General features: G+C 38.1%; 1 protein-coding gene across 1 annotated transcript in view; it reads left to right on the top strand.

Annotated features, from left to right (window-relative positions):
• Window positions 1-8,805, top strand: part of LOC141442527 (alpha-2C adrenergic receptor-like) — a 349,320-nt gene extending 340,515 nt beyond the window's left edge. Inside the window, exons 3-4 of the mRNA XM_074107547.1 lie at window positions 7,525-7,668; window positions 8,758-8,805. Of these exons, the coding sequence (XP_073963648.1) occupies window positions 7,525-7,668; window positions 8,758-8,805 (192 nt within the window). The remainder of the gene's footprint in view (window positions 1-7,524; window positions 7,669-8,757) is intronic.
• Window positions 8,806-16,570: the final 7,765 nt, after the last annotated feature.

Raw genomic sequence — 16,570 nt, 5'->3', positions numbered from 1 at the left:
GACGTCGGGGAGGAGCTGAGGGGATTCGGAAATGCCAATTTTGATGCATTAGTAACTTTTTAGGGTAGGTAGGTAGGAACATCTACTTATTATTACTTTTTAAATTTCTAAAAAAAAGGATAGCTGAACTAGTTTAGCTACTTGACGTTTAGCCAAAATTTACTAATTAAGAACCAAAATAATGCTAATATTGCAAAACTGATTTCGTAAGACATACCCTAACTTTTAGCTACTAGTAGGCCTTAGTTTTGATAGTCACTCAAGCTATGTTACAAACAACATTTTTTTTGTTACTGTTAGCAAATTTTTCAGTGTAATTCTAATTTAACTTTGTAATTTGATTTGACTTCCAGTTGAAATTTGGTTTACATATTATGTAAATTGAATTATAATGCGAGTACAGTCAACGAAAAGTACAGCCAGCAAGAAAAGCTCGTATTAATAACCTAACCAACAAAAAGTTCGAAAACCCCCGACTTTGTCACTTCAAATTTCATTATATCTCATCATCATCATCATCATATCAGCCATAGGCCTCCCCCATAGACCTCCAGTTGCCTCGGACTTTAACAAGGTCATCCGTCCATCTCGTTGGTGGATGTCCTACGCTGCGCTTGCTGATCAGCGATCTCCACTCGAGAACCTTTCCGCCCCAACGGCCATCTGTTCTCCGTGCTCTATGGCCTGCGCATTGCCATTTCAACGAGCTAATTCGCTTGGCTATGTCGGTCACCCTTGTTCTTCTACGTACCTATCAACATTTCTGTTCTATTGTATTTAACATTATCCGATGGAAAAGCCCCGGGCAGGCTTAATTAAAACCACCCGACAATTCGTTTACAAGTAAAAACACCGCAAACCCCTTTCATACAATTACACCGGCCGCAGCAATTTCGGCCGCTTCAAACGTATTGTGATTATTACTTCGGTCACTTCATTTGGTGATACAAACACAATTTACATTAAACAAGCACATAAACATGTGTACGTATATGTTTATTAATTAGATGATTAAGCTGCGGAGTGTCATACTCATTAAAGGTTAAATTAGAGCGTATTATGAAAGGGTTGGTAACTCGAACAAATAGCACAGAAAACAGAGTAGGTATCCATTCCATTCCAGTCGTTCCCTCATGACTGGGGATTGTAGTCATCATCGGGTGGTCTACATTTTGAATGAATTACCTATTTGCTTCTATCGGCTTCTGTCCGTGGCAGCCTTGACGACGGAGCTAAACCTCGGGAACCTGGAGTCCCTAATTTGATCGGTCCATTTGGTAGAAGATCTGCCCCGGGTTCGTTCACCATTTGTATTCCCAACTACGATCAGCTTCTCTAGGCTCTCATCACCCCTTCGCATTACGTGGCCAAAATATGAAAGGATTCGTTGGTGACATATAGTGGACAGACGAGATTTTATCTTGAGCTGTGAGAGGATCGACGCATTTGTTTGCTTCGTTCGTGTTGCTTCATAGTTATTATTATAATCGTACCAAATTTCAAGTCAATCGTGTCACAAGAAGCAGGTTCGCAATTCCAAGTACAAGATTTCAAGACAACGTAGGTACTAACATAGGTACCAGCATTACATGCCTAACCAAAAACTTATAACCTAAACGTGTCAAAACTCCCATAGCTTTAGTAATTGAAATGAATAGAAAAAAAGAAAGAAAGAAAAAAGACATTTATTCACACTCACAAAAACACATTGCACAAGCACAACAAAATTCACTAAACAAAATACAAACTACTCACCTTTATACAATAAAGTTGAAACATAAATCTAAAGTCTAAGAAGTAAAATGGTAGTAAGTTCTGAAATGCTGCCAAAATGTATGAAATAATAGGCCATAAAAATTTACATGCAATGAAATTATTACAAAGATACATTGCCCGTTTTACAGATTCCACTCAAATTTATGGACGAAATTGCTCAAAACAATAAACTCGGATGTTATTATACTTCCTTGTTTTGTTTCTTTTATTTTTGTGGGGTATCGTTGGATAGGTCTTTTAAAACCATTGGGGGGTTGCTAATACCAATTTTCTATTTTGTTATCTGTTTGCGAAATATTCAACTTTAAAGTGCAAATTTTCATTGAAATGCTTCCCCCCCCCTCTAAAATTTAAACTGTTGGGCGGAAAAAATCGAAAAAAATCAGAATAGTAGTAAATATATCAAATTTACAAGAAAAATTATAGCGGCTAAGATTGCTTGAGCATTATTAGTAGTTTAAGAGTAAATAGCAGCCTAAGGTATAAAATATACCTAAGCTTGGAAGATTCTGTATAAAATACGAAATCCTTAGAAAAATATTATTTGTTTTTTTTTTGTAATGGTTACGGAGCCCTATCCTAGGCGTGTACAACACGCTCTTGGCCCGTTTTTATTTTTAGTAAAAGGTGGCCAGTTAAAGGTGGCCAGTAATTGACGATTTATCCTAATATGAATGAATGCAGTTTCTCTTGTTTGTTTGTTTATACTCTTTATTGTATAAAAAGGAAAACAAAAAGGTAACATAAAAAATGTAAAGTATTAAGTACAAAGGCGGACTTATTCCTGCAGGGATCTCTGCCAGTCAACCTTTGAGTGGTAGAGAAGAGCAATCAAAAAAACAAGGATCGACAAATAGAGCAAAACATTTGAATAAATATAAATGCAGATGTTAACCTCAAATACCTAAACTATATACAATACATATATAAAACATTAATAAATCTATAACTAAACTTGTCTCTGAAATGGATGATTATGTTCCTTAGAACTGAACTTCCTATGACATAACTATAAACTTGAAAAAACATTTGCTTCATGTTTGGAACACAAGTGTCATAGGCATTTTTTCACTGCCGTTTTTCTTTCACTGTTTTTTTAGATCAACTTTACTTATTCCTTTGATGATCTATATAATGCACAAGTTGCATCAAATGCAATCTGGCAGCGCAGTTACTGTAAACATTTTACGATATCTGCATCATCTGTCGGCGAGCATTCATGGAATGCATCTCTGTCTTTCAACGACTTTACTCTGAACCAAACACATCATACCTTACATTAAATTATAATTAAATTAATTTATTGGTACCTCTATGTAATGCACTTTATTACAATCTTTTATTTAGCTTGCCCTGCTTGTTTATTTATTTGGATCAAATCTTGGGAGCTAAATTTGACCCACTTCCTGTGGCCGGATTTGACTTGTAATTGTCTTACAAATGAACAGATAGCCAAAGCAGTTTTGGTAGGCTCCCATTGGTACGTACAGGAGTCTTAAAAAATAAGCCAAAGGTTGACTGGCAGAGATCCTTTCACGGATATGTCCGCCTTTGTACTTAACACTTTACTTTTTTCTGTAACCTTTTTTTTTCCTTTTTGTACAATAAAGAGTATAAACAAACAACAAACAAAGGAAATATATCCACCACACGACACACGGATATGTCTATTTTAATATCAGCTTCTATGAATAACTTTAACATCATCGAGGCATAAACAACAAACTTGCTTTATGCGTTCCATAAGTGTTGCTATAAACGGGATGGTTTGGTGCCAAAGTGATAACTGAGCCAACGGGAACTGCTATTTAATTTTCTGGCTGGTCGATCTGGACGGTTTAAAGTGATGGACTAGTATACTCAATAACCACTGACAATAAATATCCAAGAAACTAATAAATATAAATAAATAAATATCACGGGACAATTCACACCAATTGACCTAGTCCCAAAGTAAGCTTAGCAAAGCTTGTGTTATAGGTACTAAGCAACGGAAAAATATAATTATACAGATAGATACATACTTAAATACATATTGAACACCCAAGACCCGAGAACAAACATTCGTATTTTTCATACAAATATCTGCCCCGACACGGGAATCGAACCCGGGACCTCAAGCTTCGTAGTCAGGTTCTCTAACCACTAGGCCATCTGGTCGTCTAAAAAAAACTTACTTATTACACTAATCATTACAGCTGCATTTTGTGTAACGGAAGTAACGCCCTACAATATTGAAATCTCGCTTATTATTACCAAAAATATTAATCACTGCTTTTTCTATGGGACCCGCTAGAAAGAGACGTGCAGTGCTTCCGTAATTATTATTATTATTATTATTATTATTTTATTTGACTGGATGGCAAACGAGCAAATGGGTCTACTGATGGTAAGAGATCACCACGCCATAAACATCTGCAACACCAGGGGTATTGCAGACGCGTTGTCAACCTAGAGGCTAAGATGGGATACCTCACGTGCCAGTAATTTCACCGGCTGTCTTACTCTCCACGCCGAATACAACAGTGCAAGCACTGCTGCTTCACGTCAGGATTAGCGAGCAAGATGGTGGTAGCAATCCGGGCGGACCTTGCACAAGGTCCTACCACCTGCTTATTGATAAAATTAAAAAACGCCTAAATCAATCAATTACTGAAACAAATATGCCTTAGGTATCGTTGCAGCAAAGCTCGGTCGCTCAGCACAACCACACACAACAACACAACTCACAACAACTCAACACAACCTAACACGATTGGACCAACCTAAAGCGAAGACTAGATGTGATGAAAAATTCTGATTCTCTCTCTATTTCGTGTTTCACAGACTACGTTTTTAACATGGCCTTACAGACTTATCTAGGAATAAATAAAATAAAAATGAATTATCATGGGACAATTAACACCAATTTTGACCTTCTTTTATACCACGTCGGTGGCAAACAGGCATGCGGCCCGCCTGATGTTAAGCAATTACCGCCGCCTAGAAACGCTTGCAACACCCGAAGTATCACTCGCGCGTTGCCGACCCTGCATAAACCTTGACCTAGTCCCAAACTAAGCAAGGCACTAGGTAACACACTTATATAGATAAATACATATTAAATAAACATCCAAGATTCCAGAACAAACATTTGATTAAATACAAAATGTTGTCGTTTGCTTAAAAAAAAGTCAACATTTTCACGCTTTTCTTACTATTAACATACATATTTTTTTTTAGAAATAACTTGTTATATTTAATACGGTTCACATTGAGGTAACTGGTTTAGATTTTACTAAATTGCGGTACGCATGGCTGGTTTTTCTAGCTTCACAAATATGGCTAGAAATGTACAATGTCTTCCTTATTTAAAGATAAACAGCTCCATAACCGGAGCTCTCTTTTTATGGGCAAAACAAAAATACGTTTTTTATAACGTATGGAATATTTCGCCCAAATTACATTTATGTATGATACCCATACATCAAGAACGATATAGCTTGCCAAGTGTCCCTGTAATGTGTAAACGGTCCCCACACAATTTGGCGCAGATTCTCATACATACATATATTTTATACTCGTATGTGTATTATTTTATACGACTGCCCTTAGATCGACTTAAGTTATTCCTGTTACACTTGAGGGCGGCTGCCACACAATTTTGTAGCCAGGAGATATATATCAAAAATGTCATCATCATCATCAGCCAGAAGACAAATGCCACCCCTTTAGAACGCTACAATGAACGACAACTCGAAAATACCAACTGAGACATGCCGTGAACTGCTTCAACTTTGCCCTCTGGCCCCAACATTGCCTGATTCATTTTGGAGTCAATAACTAGCACCCTTCTTTCTAGGTTCTTGAACTTTTATCCCCCCGTAATAATAATTCCCGTGTAGATAAAAATTTAAAACCTATAAGAGTGCTAAGTTATCGGCTCTAAATGGAATCAGGCAATGTAGGGGCCAGAAGGCAAAGTTGAAGCAGTTTACGGTGGATGAACAGAAAAACCAGAAAAAGAGACCAGCACTGGAAATCGAACCCAGGCAACAATCCGTGCTGCGTGCTATAACCCTTACACCACTGCTGGACAGGAATCTAGACACGAATTTTTCCTATGCATACATATCTCAGGTTGCTTATTTCTACTATGCTACTTAGGCAGCAGCACTAGCGACATCTATGTTTCGTCGAGAGACGTCACTTTCTTTCGGAACTAACCGCTCACCCAGACAAGAGATGTCGCTACTAAGCAATCAAATTATGATTGTTTTTTTTTGGAGTCTTTTAGTATTTTTTATTTCAACTCCAAATTTGTTACTTTTACGGGTATCCCGTGAAACCATATCGAACATACAAACTGAGACATGGATGAATAGAAAAACCATGCATCCATCCCACAACAAACAAAAAATACAAAATACAATACAAAAAAACCCCCAACCCCCAAAAAAAATGTTAAATGTACTGTGGCCGTGTCTAACCGTTCCTACCGTGTGACAGAAAGAAGTAGTGAAAATGTTTACCGCCGACATACGAGCATGAGGTTCAACCGATGGTAACCCAGCACCGTAGCCCATGGGCACATACTTAAGGTGTCCACAACGTCATTAAATTGGGCTTGCTAGTGCGTAGCCAATCTTACCACAACGGAAACACTCGTTTTGTAAAGCCTTTTGAATAATTGTATGGTAACCTGTTTTATGTTGAGGGAACTCTAACTGAGGGAAATCGTTAATATTAATGGTTGAAATAAATAAACCGACACGGGAAATAGAAGGAAGCGAAACTATGGTATTACTCGTATGTATTCAAAATGGTTGAGTCATGGTTAGATTGTTTTATTTTCACTCTAAGAATTATTTTCACTGCTGAGCAGACGTTCTACATTAAAATTTGCTTCCTACGCGGGTCCTGTCCAGAGTGGGACATTTTTATTTTCTGGGACACTTTTATTTTCTTCATTAGAATACTCGCGGCGAATTTAGAATTGACATGAAGTAATACCGTAAACTGCTTCAACTTTGCCCTCTGGCCCCAACATTGCCTGATTCGATTTAGAGTCGATAACTTAGCACCCTTTAGGTTTTAAAACTTTTATACCCCCGTAATAATAATTCCCGTGTAGATAAAGTTTAAACCTATAAGAGTGCTAAGTTATCGACTCTAAATCAACTCGGGCAATGTTGGGGCTAGAGGGCAAAGTTGAAGCAGTTTATGGTAGTATCTTAACTCAATTTAAAAAACTCGTAACTGTTTCATTATTGCTCCATCATCAGGCCATGAAAATTGTCTATGCTCGGAAGTATACCCCCTAAAACTAGCCCGCGTGGAAACTAAGGCCCAAGTTCTCTCATTATAAGAGGAGGCCTGTGCCCAGCAGTGGGACGTCAATAGGCTGAGATGATAACTGTATTGGGCGCGGGAAGCAAAAATGTATGAAAATTGTATGGCTCGCTTTTTCACTTACCCGGCGTTGAGTCCCGCCGGCGCCGTCGCCGCCGCCGGGGTAGCATAAATAAATACCTAGTTAGTTAGTGTATTATACGCACCAAGGGCTCTGTACAACTGTACATCTGTACTATCTGACCGTGTGGTAGGGACTTGTGGAATATGGTAGCAAGCTTCCCACTCGGTGCATGTTGTATGAATTGTGCTCAAGTCCGTGTCAGTACTGTACCACTCGCCGGGCGTAAACCGGCATCGACACCACCGCAGTGGAAAATGGAAAAACAGCCATTGTAACTTATCTCTTTTCCGCAGGCCGTGGACTACCTAAAGAAGCGGACGCCTGCGCGCGCGGCGCTGATGATCGCGGCTGTGTGGCTGATGTCTGCGCTGGTGTGCATACCGCCGCTCCTAGGCTGGCGGGTGACGCGGCCGACCGAGCAGTTTCCACAGTGCAAGGTGAGACCAACCATGCAAAGCACATTCGGAAAAGGTGATGTCAGCATCAAAAGTAGCGGATTACACTTTTTAGGGTTCCGGAGCCAAAATGGCAAAAACGGAATCCTTATAGTTTCGCCATGTCTGTCTGTCTGTCTGTCCGTCCGCGGCTTTGCTCAGGGACTATCAATGCTAGAAAGCTGTAATTTTGCACGGATATTATGCTGACAAAATGGTATAACAAAAATGAAAAAAAAAAAATTTTTAGGGTACCTTCCATAGACGTAAAGTGGGGATGTTTTTTTTTCTCATCCAACCCTATAGTGTGGGGTATCGTTGGATAGGTATTTTAACCATTAGGGGTTTGCTAAGACAATTTTTCGATTCAGTGATTTTTTTGCGAAATATTCAACTTTAAAGTGGAAATTTTCATTAAAATAGAGCGTCCCCCCCCCTCTAAAATCTAAACCGGTTGGTGGAAAAATTTGAAAAATTCAGGATGGTAGTAAGTACTTATATCAAACTTACAAGGAAAACTATAACGGTTAAGTTTTCTTGAGAATTATTAGAGTTTAAGAGTAAATAGCACCCTAAGGTATAAAAGAGAGAGAGAGAGAGAAACATTTATTTATACATATTCGATACACATAAAAATACATTAGATGGAAAAAAAATAACATCGAGTAGTATAAAGTGGACCCCACTCAGCATAATGTTACGGCAAGCCGCAACGCTGTTTTTCAGTGGGACCCATTTTAAAACTAAAACATATAAAATATACAACACACTATGACGACACGAACGCCAGCGGAAGGAAGTTCGCAACCGGAAATAATGGCAAACACTCGATCAGTTTAACCATTTTCGAAACAGTTAAACCTCAACAAGTCAAACCAGGATTGTAGTGTAATATTTACATTAATTTAAATAATAATGATACTGAAATATACCTAAACTTGGAATATTCCGTACGAAATACGAAATCCTCAGAAAAATATTACTTATTTTTTTCGTAATGGCTACGGAACCCTCTTTCGGGCGTGTCCGACACGCTCTTGGCCGGATTTACTCTGTCGCATTGACACATTGACAAACTTTCATGGCGTTTAGCACGTGGCTGTAAAACGACCAAGTATGAAAGTGTACAGCTACGTTTGATGCTGACCCTACGTCTTCCATACAAACATGTGTGCTGTAGGATTTTTTTGATCACAGACCTGTGTCACTGGCTCTGAACATGTTAACGGGTGTGGTGGAAGGACAAACCAAAGTCAAAAAAAAGAAGAAGAAAAAAGTAGAAGAAAGTTCGATTTTGAATTTAAGTCACCCTCTTAGCAGCTGTAGCATGTCCAGTGTTGGGCATCCTTTCACACAGACCTCCAGTTGCTTCTCTGACTAAAGAAAAACCACAGTAAATTACATTTTAGAAAGAGATGGAATGCAGTCGCGATGATTTTTACGTCATTCCTTTTACTTTCTAGTTTTGTATCACGTTACATTGTTTAAGAAAAAAATTGTATTCAACAGTCTCTTTCGATACACAGTTACATTATACAATATACATACCTGTATAATATCTTCGGACGGTCGCGGTTACTTTTATGAGCTTCCATTGTTTAGGTGGATCTACCACAAGAAATTGTGAATGAATGTAGTTGACACAGCATCTTTGTCGAAATAGGTGTAAGTTTTTTTTTAATAGGTAGTTTTGTTTGATTGCTTGACGGGATTTAAAGATGAGATGAGTCAAATTGATGATCCGAACAAATTTAAATAAGCAACACACAATTTCTTTTTAATCAAAAAGTAGTTATAAAACGTCCAAAAGGAATTTATCACTCAGCTAATGAAGACTGCAACAGTGTAAGCGAGAACATAAACCATTGAACATTCGAAATTCAAAATATGCGTTCATTAACACGAATCAAGTATCGACTGTGAATTTTTCCCGCCAATTTGTAACGGAAAATTTGAAGAGACGTATTTTCGTCAATTAATAACGTGAATGCGCTTTTTAATATGCACATACGAAAGGAGACTTGCATACTTTAAATATTTTTCTTCTGTGAAATGCATAATGTTTTATTTAACCTAGTATTTTGGATTCAGTGCATCTCTGTGACCCTTGCGATTTTCAACATGCTCATACGAAAGGAGACTTGCGTAGTTAATAATTAAAAAATATATCGTACTCTTCAAACTGAACAACATTAGTTCAGCGACTTTTAAAAATTATTAGTTTTTTTATTTTTATTACACTTAAAAGTTTATTCGAAGAAGCAATGTAATGCCAAAAACTTGTTGTTTGCAGCATGACAGGCGACGTCAGTTGGGCTCTAGGATGGCGTACATTGATAAACAACAGTATTAAATTTGTATGAAAAAGGGCAAATCTAAAACTCCGTTATTTTCAAAAGTAAATGTCACTCTCTGGCCTATAAACTATCTCTATACCAAAACTCACGTCGATCCGTCGCTCCCTTTCGACGTGAAAGACGGACAAACATAGAAACACATACACTTTCGCATTTCTAATATTATTATGGATAGACTCTTGCGGGTGTCCATGGGCGGTGGTAATTACTTTCCATCAGGTCACCCTCATGCTCTTTTCCCCTCTTATAATAAAAAAGTTAGTCGGGTAGTAAATAAAATCGTATTAAAAATGTATTCAGCAAACAAGTTCCTCGGCTAGGTATTTATTCGGTGCATTTTGTAGCGATCCCATTAGAGTTGCTTTCATACGTGTCGTTCGCTGTAAATGAAGCCTAGTTTTTATTTTTATTACAGGTTTTTATTTAGTTTCACCTGTCCCGTTATCTGTCTGTATGTCTGTACTTAATCAAATCTTGCAAGTTAAATTCGACCAACTTCCAGTAGTTGGATTGACTTGAAATTTGGTATACTTATGTAAATTGCGTGACAATACAATAATCTGGTAGTGACATCCTGGTAGTCCGGCCAGGATCGTCTCCACAGGACGGAACTTTTCAACGGTTAATGGCATCGACTTGAAATTTGGTATGCATTGTTCATAAACAATCATGCAAATAGACTAGACATGTCTGTCAACTTCAAATTTCGACTTAAGTGACATAATTGTTAATAATATGAACTTGTGTAAAAATTGATAGACCACTTATTTGGCTGGTGGTACTCGTACATCGTTTTATGACACCTACATTTTCACTTAAGTACTCTTAAGTTCAATGTTTAAGTGACATAGTTCTAAATATAAGCTCTTTTGAAAAGCTCCAACTTGACAAATTAAGCAAAACGTATACGTAACAAGTTTTAAGTAATATCGCTGTTACGTACAGTCGACACAAGTTTCGAGTTGCAAGTGTTTGAGGAACAATGGCGTTACTTTCGAAGTTACAAGTTCTTATGGTGGAGACATTGAGGGTATAAAGGTTCTGTTGATTAAATATATAAGGGTTTTCCTTCTTTTTCTGGGTGCTTGCGCGTTTGCCATCCAGTCGAATAAAATAAAAAATAAAAAAGTGCTTTTTTTGATAAATATTATTATACGAATAAAGTTGGTTTAAACTTTTTTTTATTATCTCAAAAAATTATAATGATTTCTGGTCGAGTCGGGAACATAGCAGGATTTTTTTCAGCTAGTCACGGTTTTGAATGGGTCTTGTTTGTTGAATTTTAAGTTACTTTACTATACAACTGCATGGGTTCGTTTTTACAAGTTTAAATTTTATTTGCCCTGTTTGTTTTTGGGTCAAATCTTGCAAGTTCATTTTGACCCACTTCTAGTGGTCGGATTGACTTGAACTTGATTGGTTTACATTATAAATTTGAAGATAATGCATAAATAGCCAATAAAAACACTGACAAAAACTTATTTCCTTTTTAGTTGTTAACTATTTCAAGTTTTTTAAGGCAGTCAGGTTTTTGATTTTATTTTACACCCTAAATTAATAAAAAAGCTAACAACAGCCGTAATAAAATTTCAAACAAACCCTTGAAACTAAAAATACCTAAATTCCTTTCGCCTTATTAACTTTCTCACGGTCAAAATTCCAGAGAAAATAATATAGCAGGAAAACCATGTTTTCTTTGAAGCCACACAATGTGTCATAATCGAGCACACCCCTCATGGAAAATACGCTTTGTGTTATTTTTAAGATGATCGTTTTACTTTTAAAAGGACGGTATATGTTATCGTCGAAAATGCGGCACTTTCTCGCAAGCGTTGTACCTACTCTTAGTAGCTTTTAAAACGTTACTTAGTGTTTTAGCAGGTCGAGTAGAAAAGTGTGCGAGTCCGTGCTGTGTTTTTACGGTAACGTAGACAAAATGTTAAAATTGGAACCGACTTAGTGCCAGGAAGTTGTAATTTTGCGTGGGTATAAATGTAAATCATGCCGATAAAGTGGTATGCAGTGGTGAACAGTTTTTTTCAACTTAATTGGCGTATTTAATCATCATCATCATCGACTAGAAGACGTCCACTGCTGAACAAAGGCCTCCCCTTTAGAACGCCACAATGAACGACAACTCGCCATTTTCCCGCAACTCTCACGATGTCGTCAGTCCACCTGGTGGGAGGGCTGCCAACGCTTCGTCTGCCGATTGAACGAATGAATTGAAGACTTTTCTCCCCCAACAACCCATAACACCCAATACCACAATACCCATACAAAATTACAGCTTTCCAGCACTACTACTATACCGGGTGTGGCCTGTAATACGAGCAAAAAATTAAAACATAGATCGTCCTCGTCAAACTAAACAACATTAGTTCACCAACTTTTAAAAATAATGGAGTCTTTGAATTTTCCTTTTTTCATAGAAATTAAATACTGATACTAATGTACGCCATCCTATGAAGCCAACTGACGTCGCCTGTCACGCTACAAACATCAAGCATTTTGGTTTACATTGCTTCTTCGAATAAACTTAAAAGTATAATAAAAAAAAACTAATTGTTTTTAAAAGTCGCTGAACTAATGTTGTTCAGTTTGAGGAGTATGATATATGTTTTAATTATTTGCTCATATTATAGGCCACACCCGGTATCAGCTAAGCCGCAGACGGACGAACGGACATAGCTAAATTATTAAGCGTTCTCTGTTTTACGAAACCCTTAAAGTAAACCACAGTAAATTCCTATTCGAACAATTATTTTCCATCAATTTAGTAGCCGGTCTCTAAACCCGTTTTAGCTGTCGAAACAAGCCTTTCGTTAAAATTTTAGGCGAGTCCTTAAACCAAGGGAAGGGTTACCTTTAAAATGTCTAATTGAAGGCCGACTTTTCGACATATTTGGGTTAATAGGGCTTCTTTCATGTTGAATTTCCGTTAATTACGCGACTGGTTCATTATAGGTGTTGGAAATTTAATAAAGATGAACTTTGTTGCGTTGTCGGTAGACAGGTGCGTACAGGTACCAGGTAACATCCGAATGTTACAATATATACTATTTTATACATAAAACTGACCGTGATTGGCCTCTTACATGATGAAAAGTGCAGCTGAGGCCAAAGGTGTATCTTACTGGTTCAGTAACAGCTTATTCACTCTAGCCTTGAAGAGCCCTAGGTTATGATTGGTGTTTTGGAGTCTTTTTGTATTTTTTATTTCAACTCCAAATTTGTTACTTTTTCGGGCATCCCGTGAAACCATATCGATAATACAAACTGAGACATGGATGCACAGAAAAACCAGAAAAAGAGACCAGCGCTGGGAATCGAACCCAGGTCCTCAGCAATCCGTGCTGCGTGCTATATAACCCCTACACCACCGCTGGACAGGAATCTAGGTTGCTTATTTCTACTACGCTACTTATGCAGCAGCACTAGCGCCATCTATGTACCGCTCTCATCGAGAGACGTCACATTCTTTCGGAACTAACCACTCACCCAGACGAGATCAAAAAACCAATCATAATTTGATTGCTTAGTAGCAACATCTCTTGTCATAGTATTTTAGTTTCGTACCACGAAAAAAATGCGTTTCTTAATTATTCCCTATTGCCAGTCTTTATACTTATCGCGACTTAATCCACGGGTAAAAGCCTGTCTGAAACAACAATTTCAGGAAGTAAATAATCTAAATTTTTTATCAAAAATTTTCGCCCGGCTTATTAACAGCTCAGTTATATTCTGGTGAAAATTTAAACCGCTTTTATTGCTTACCTGGCATCGTAAAGTGAACTTCCATCCGCCTTTATTATTCATAAAGATTATACAAGGATAGGCCACTAGCTATCAAAAGGGTGTCCGCCATTACAGCACGAGGGCGTAAAAACTACCACAATGAGCGCGGGTGAAAAAGTGGCATTGTCAGTGAATAATTCAACGGTTTTATGGATGTCCTAAATCCGATAAGATTCATTAAATTTGTACGTACCATCATCTAAATAACCTAACCAACAAAAAGTTCGAAAACCCACTTTGTCACTTCAAAGTTCAATATCTCAAAAACGGCTGAACTGATTTAGATAAACCATGTCTAAGAACCGGCGGAGCGGCGACCTGGTTAAGATCGCGGGATCGCGGTGGATGCGGAAAGCACAAGACCGGTCTGAGTGGAGAGCCTTGGGGGAGGCCTATGTCCAGCAGTGGACGTCTTTCGGCTGACATGATGATGATGATGATATCTAAAAACCATAACTAATAAATCTGCTTTCAAATAAAGAGCTGCATTCAAATCGGTCCATCCGTTTAAGAGCTACGATGCCACAGACATACAGACAGACAGACACACATTCACACAGACATACAGACACACAAAGCGGTCAAACTTATAACACCCCTCTTTTTGCGTCGGGGGTTAAAAAGTGGTGGATCTCTTTGTTATAAGTTGAAGTGTCAATTGGCACTTGAAAAAACACATAACCGTTGGGGGAGAAAACTCCTCGAATGCCGACCACGAACCGGAAGACGAAGCATTGGCAGACCTACCACTAGGTAGACGGACGACGTGCGAGTTTCGGGCAACCGGTGGATGCAAGTGGCGAGTTGTCGTTCGTTGTGGCGTTCTAAGGGGGAGGCTTTTGTTCAACAGTGGACGTCTTCTGTCTGAAAATGATTATGTTTGCTCCATTTTTGCAAATCAGCGAATCAATGCAATCAACTTCGTCCAAAACGCGTCTTAAAAGTTCACAAGATCAATCCTTTCCGACCTTTAGCCAGTGAAATCATTTCGGAATATTAAAGCTTTTTAGTGCGTCCCTTCGTTTATGGACGGATTTTAGGGGTTATTACGGGATTTTTTAATTTTTCCTTAAGACGTTTTCGGGCTGTGATTTGATTGGAGTTCGGATTACGTTCGGGTCAGGGGCGCAGTCGACGCCGACTTAGCGATAAGGGTTGAAATAAAACCAAGTTTGGATGCAGAAATATTCAGAAGGACTTGAAGAATTAATATAAATATTATTTACAGGCACTGGCCCTCTCTCCATTTAAGTTTAGTTACTAACATAGATTATTTTGTTACTAACAAAACAATGTCATGACAATAAGGATCCCTATTCTATACCACATGTGGTCTGAAAAAAAAAAAGATTTTTTTTACTACAGTTTCCCCGGGCCAGTCTCTTAAAAGTTGTACCCAGATATTTTTCTGGGATTTTGAAATTTTTATGTATCTACTCGGAATCAGGAGTACTATCGATTTTAATAGGTGAAAAAAAGTGTCCAAAAATTTTTTGTATGAGAGTAACGAAACGGAACACGGTATTTGACTTTTTTGTATATGTTTTATAAATGAAAACTACACAATGTCTGTTATTGAATAGAGAAACAATTTTTAAGCTACCTTTACAAATAACAAAGTTATAAAGGTTTGAAATTCAAGATTAGACAGAGAAAGACATACTGGCATGTGACGTCACACGCCAGTAGCGCCATACTTGCTGCATAGAGAAAAGCGTTTGAGAATGAGACATGTAAATAGATTTAAAAAAAAACACTTTTAGTCCAAATTTTAACCAATTTAAGTTTTCTCTTCGCTAAACACTGTCTGTATATCTATATTTTCATAATAATATTAAGATATGGCAAATTCAGGAGTTGTCAAATACCGTATTACAAAAAATATATATGCAAATTTTGGAACACTTTTTTTCACCTATTAAAATCGATAGTACTCCTGATTCCGAGTAGATACATAAAAATTTCAAAATCCCAAAAAAAATGTTGGTTACAACTTTTAAGAGAATGGCCCACCCGCGGCTTCGCACGCATAAACTGTTCAATCAGGTACAATTGAAATTCCGAGATTTTATAAAATGAAATTCCCAAAATTAACCTGTCCAAAATTAAAAAACCCCTATCCCGTGGGAATATCGGGATAAACAGTGGCCTTTGTGTTATTCCAAACGTACCAAATTTCATATCGCCCGGAGAACTACTCGTATATCTCAACACTATTATTATCAGCCGTAGGGTCCCACTGTTGGACAATAAGCCTCCCCCATATACTTCCAGTTGTTACGGTTGGAAGTGGATCCACCGTAAGGCACTTGTCCCACCGCCGACGATGAGCGAGAAGCGAGTAGAGCGAGTAACTAGAAACGAGTGGACGAGCAGCGAGAAGCGAGTGTAGTTTTGTCGCTCGGCTGTTATCGAGTATTCGCGTGCGACGGGCGATTAGTCGCTCCACTCGACTCGCTCGCGCGGGGCGGTCGCCAAGCTGACATCGCTGAGCGAGTATCTATAGCTCAGCGAGTTTTATAGCTCTTGTCGCTGCGACAAAAGATGTAAGAGCGAGTTCTCGCCGACAGTGTGAACAGCCAGCGATCAACTATTAATATATGTGTCTCTTTTACTCACACAGGATCTTATATCTTTTGTTGCGAGAAAATAGTCGATAGCCAATCGTTTCCTCGCTGGCGGTGAGACAAGTGCCTTAGATAATCGTCCTCTATTTCTGTGTAAAACACAGCCCTTGTGCTAAGCTATTA

The sequence above is a fragment of the Choristoneura fumiferana genome, chromosome 25 (assembly GCF_025370935.1).
Source record: "Choristoneura fumiferana chromosome 25, NRCan_CFum_1, whole genome shotgun sequence".
In the NCBI taxonomy this organism is placed as follows: domain Eukaryota; kingdom Metazoa; phylum Arthropoda; class Insecta; order Lepidoptera; family Tortricidae; genus Choristoneura; species Choristoneura fumiferana.
Note: the sequence above shows the minus strand (reverse complement) of the source record. Positions and strands in the feature narration are given on the sequence as shown.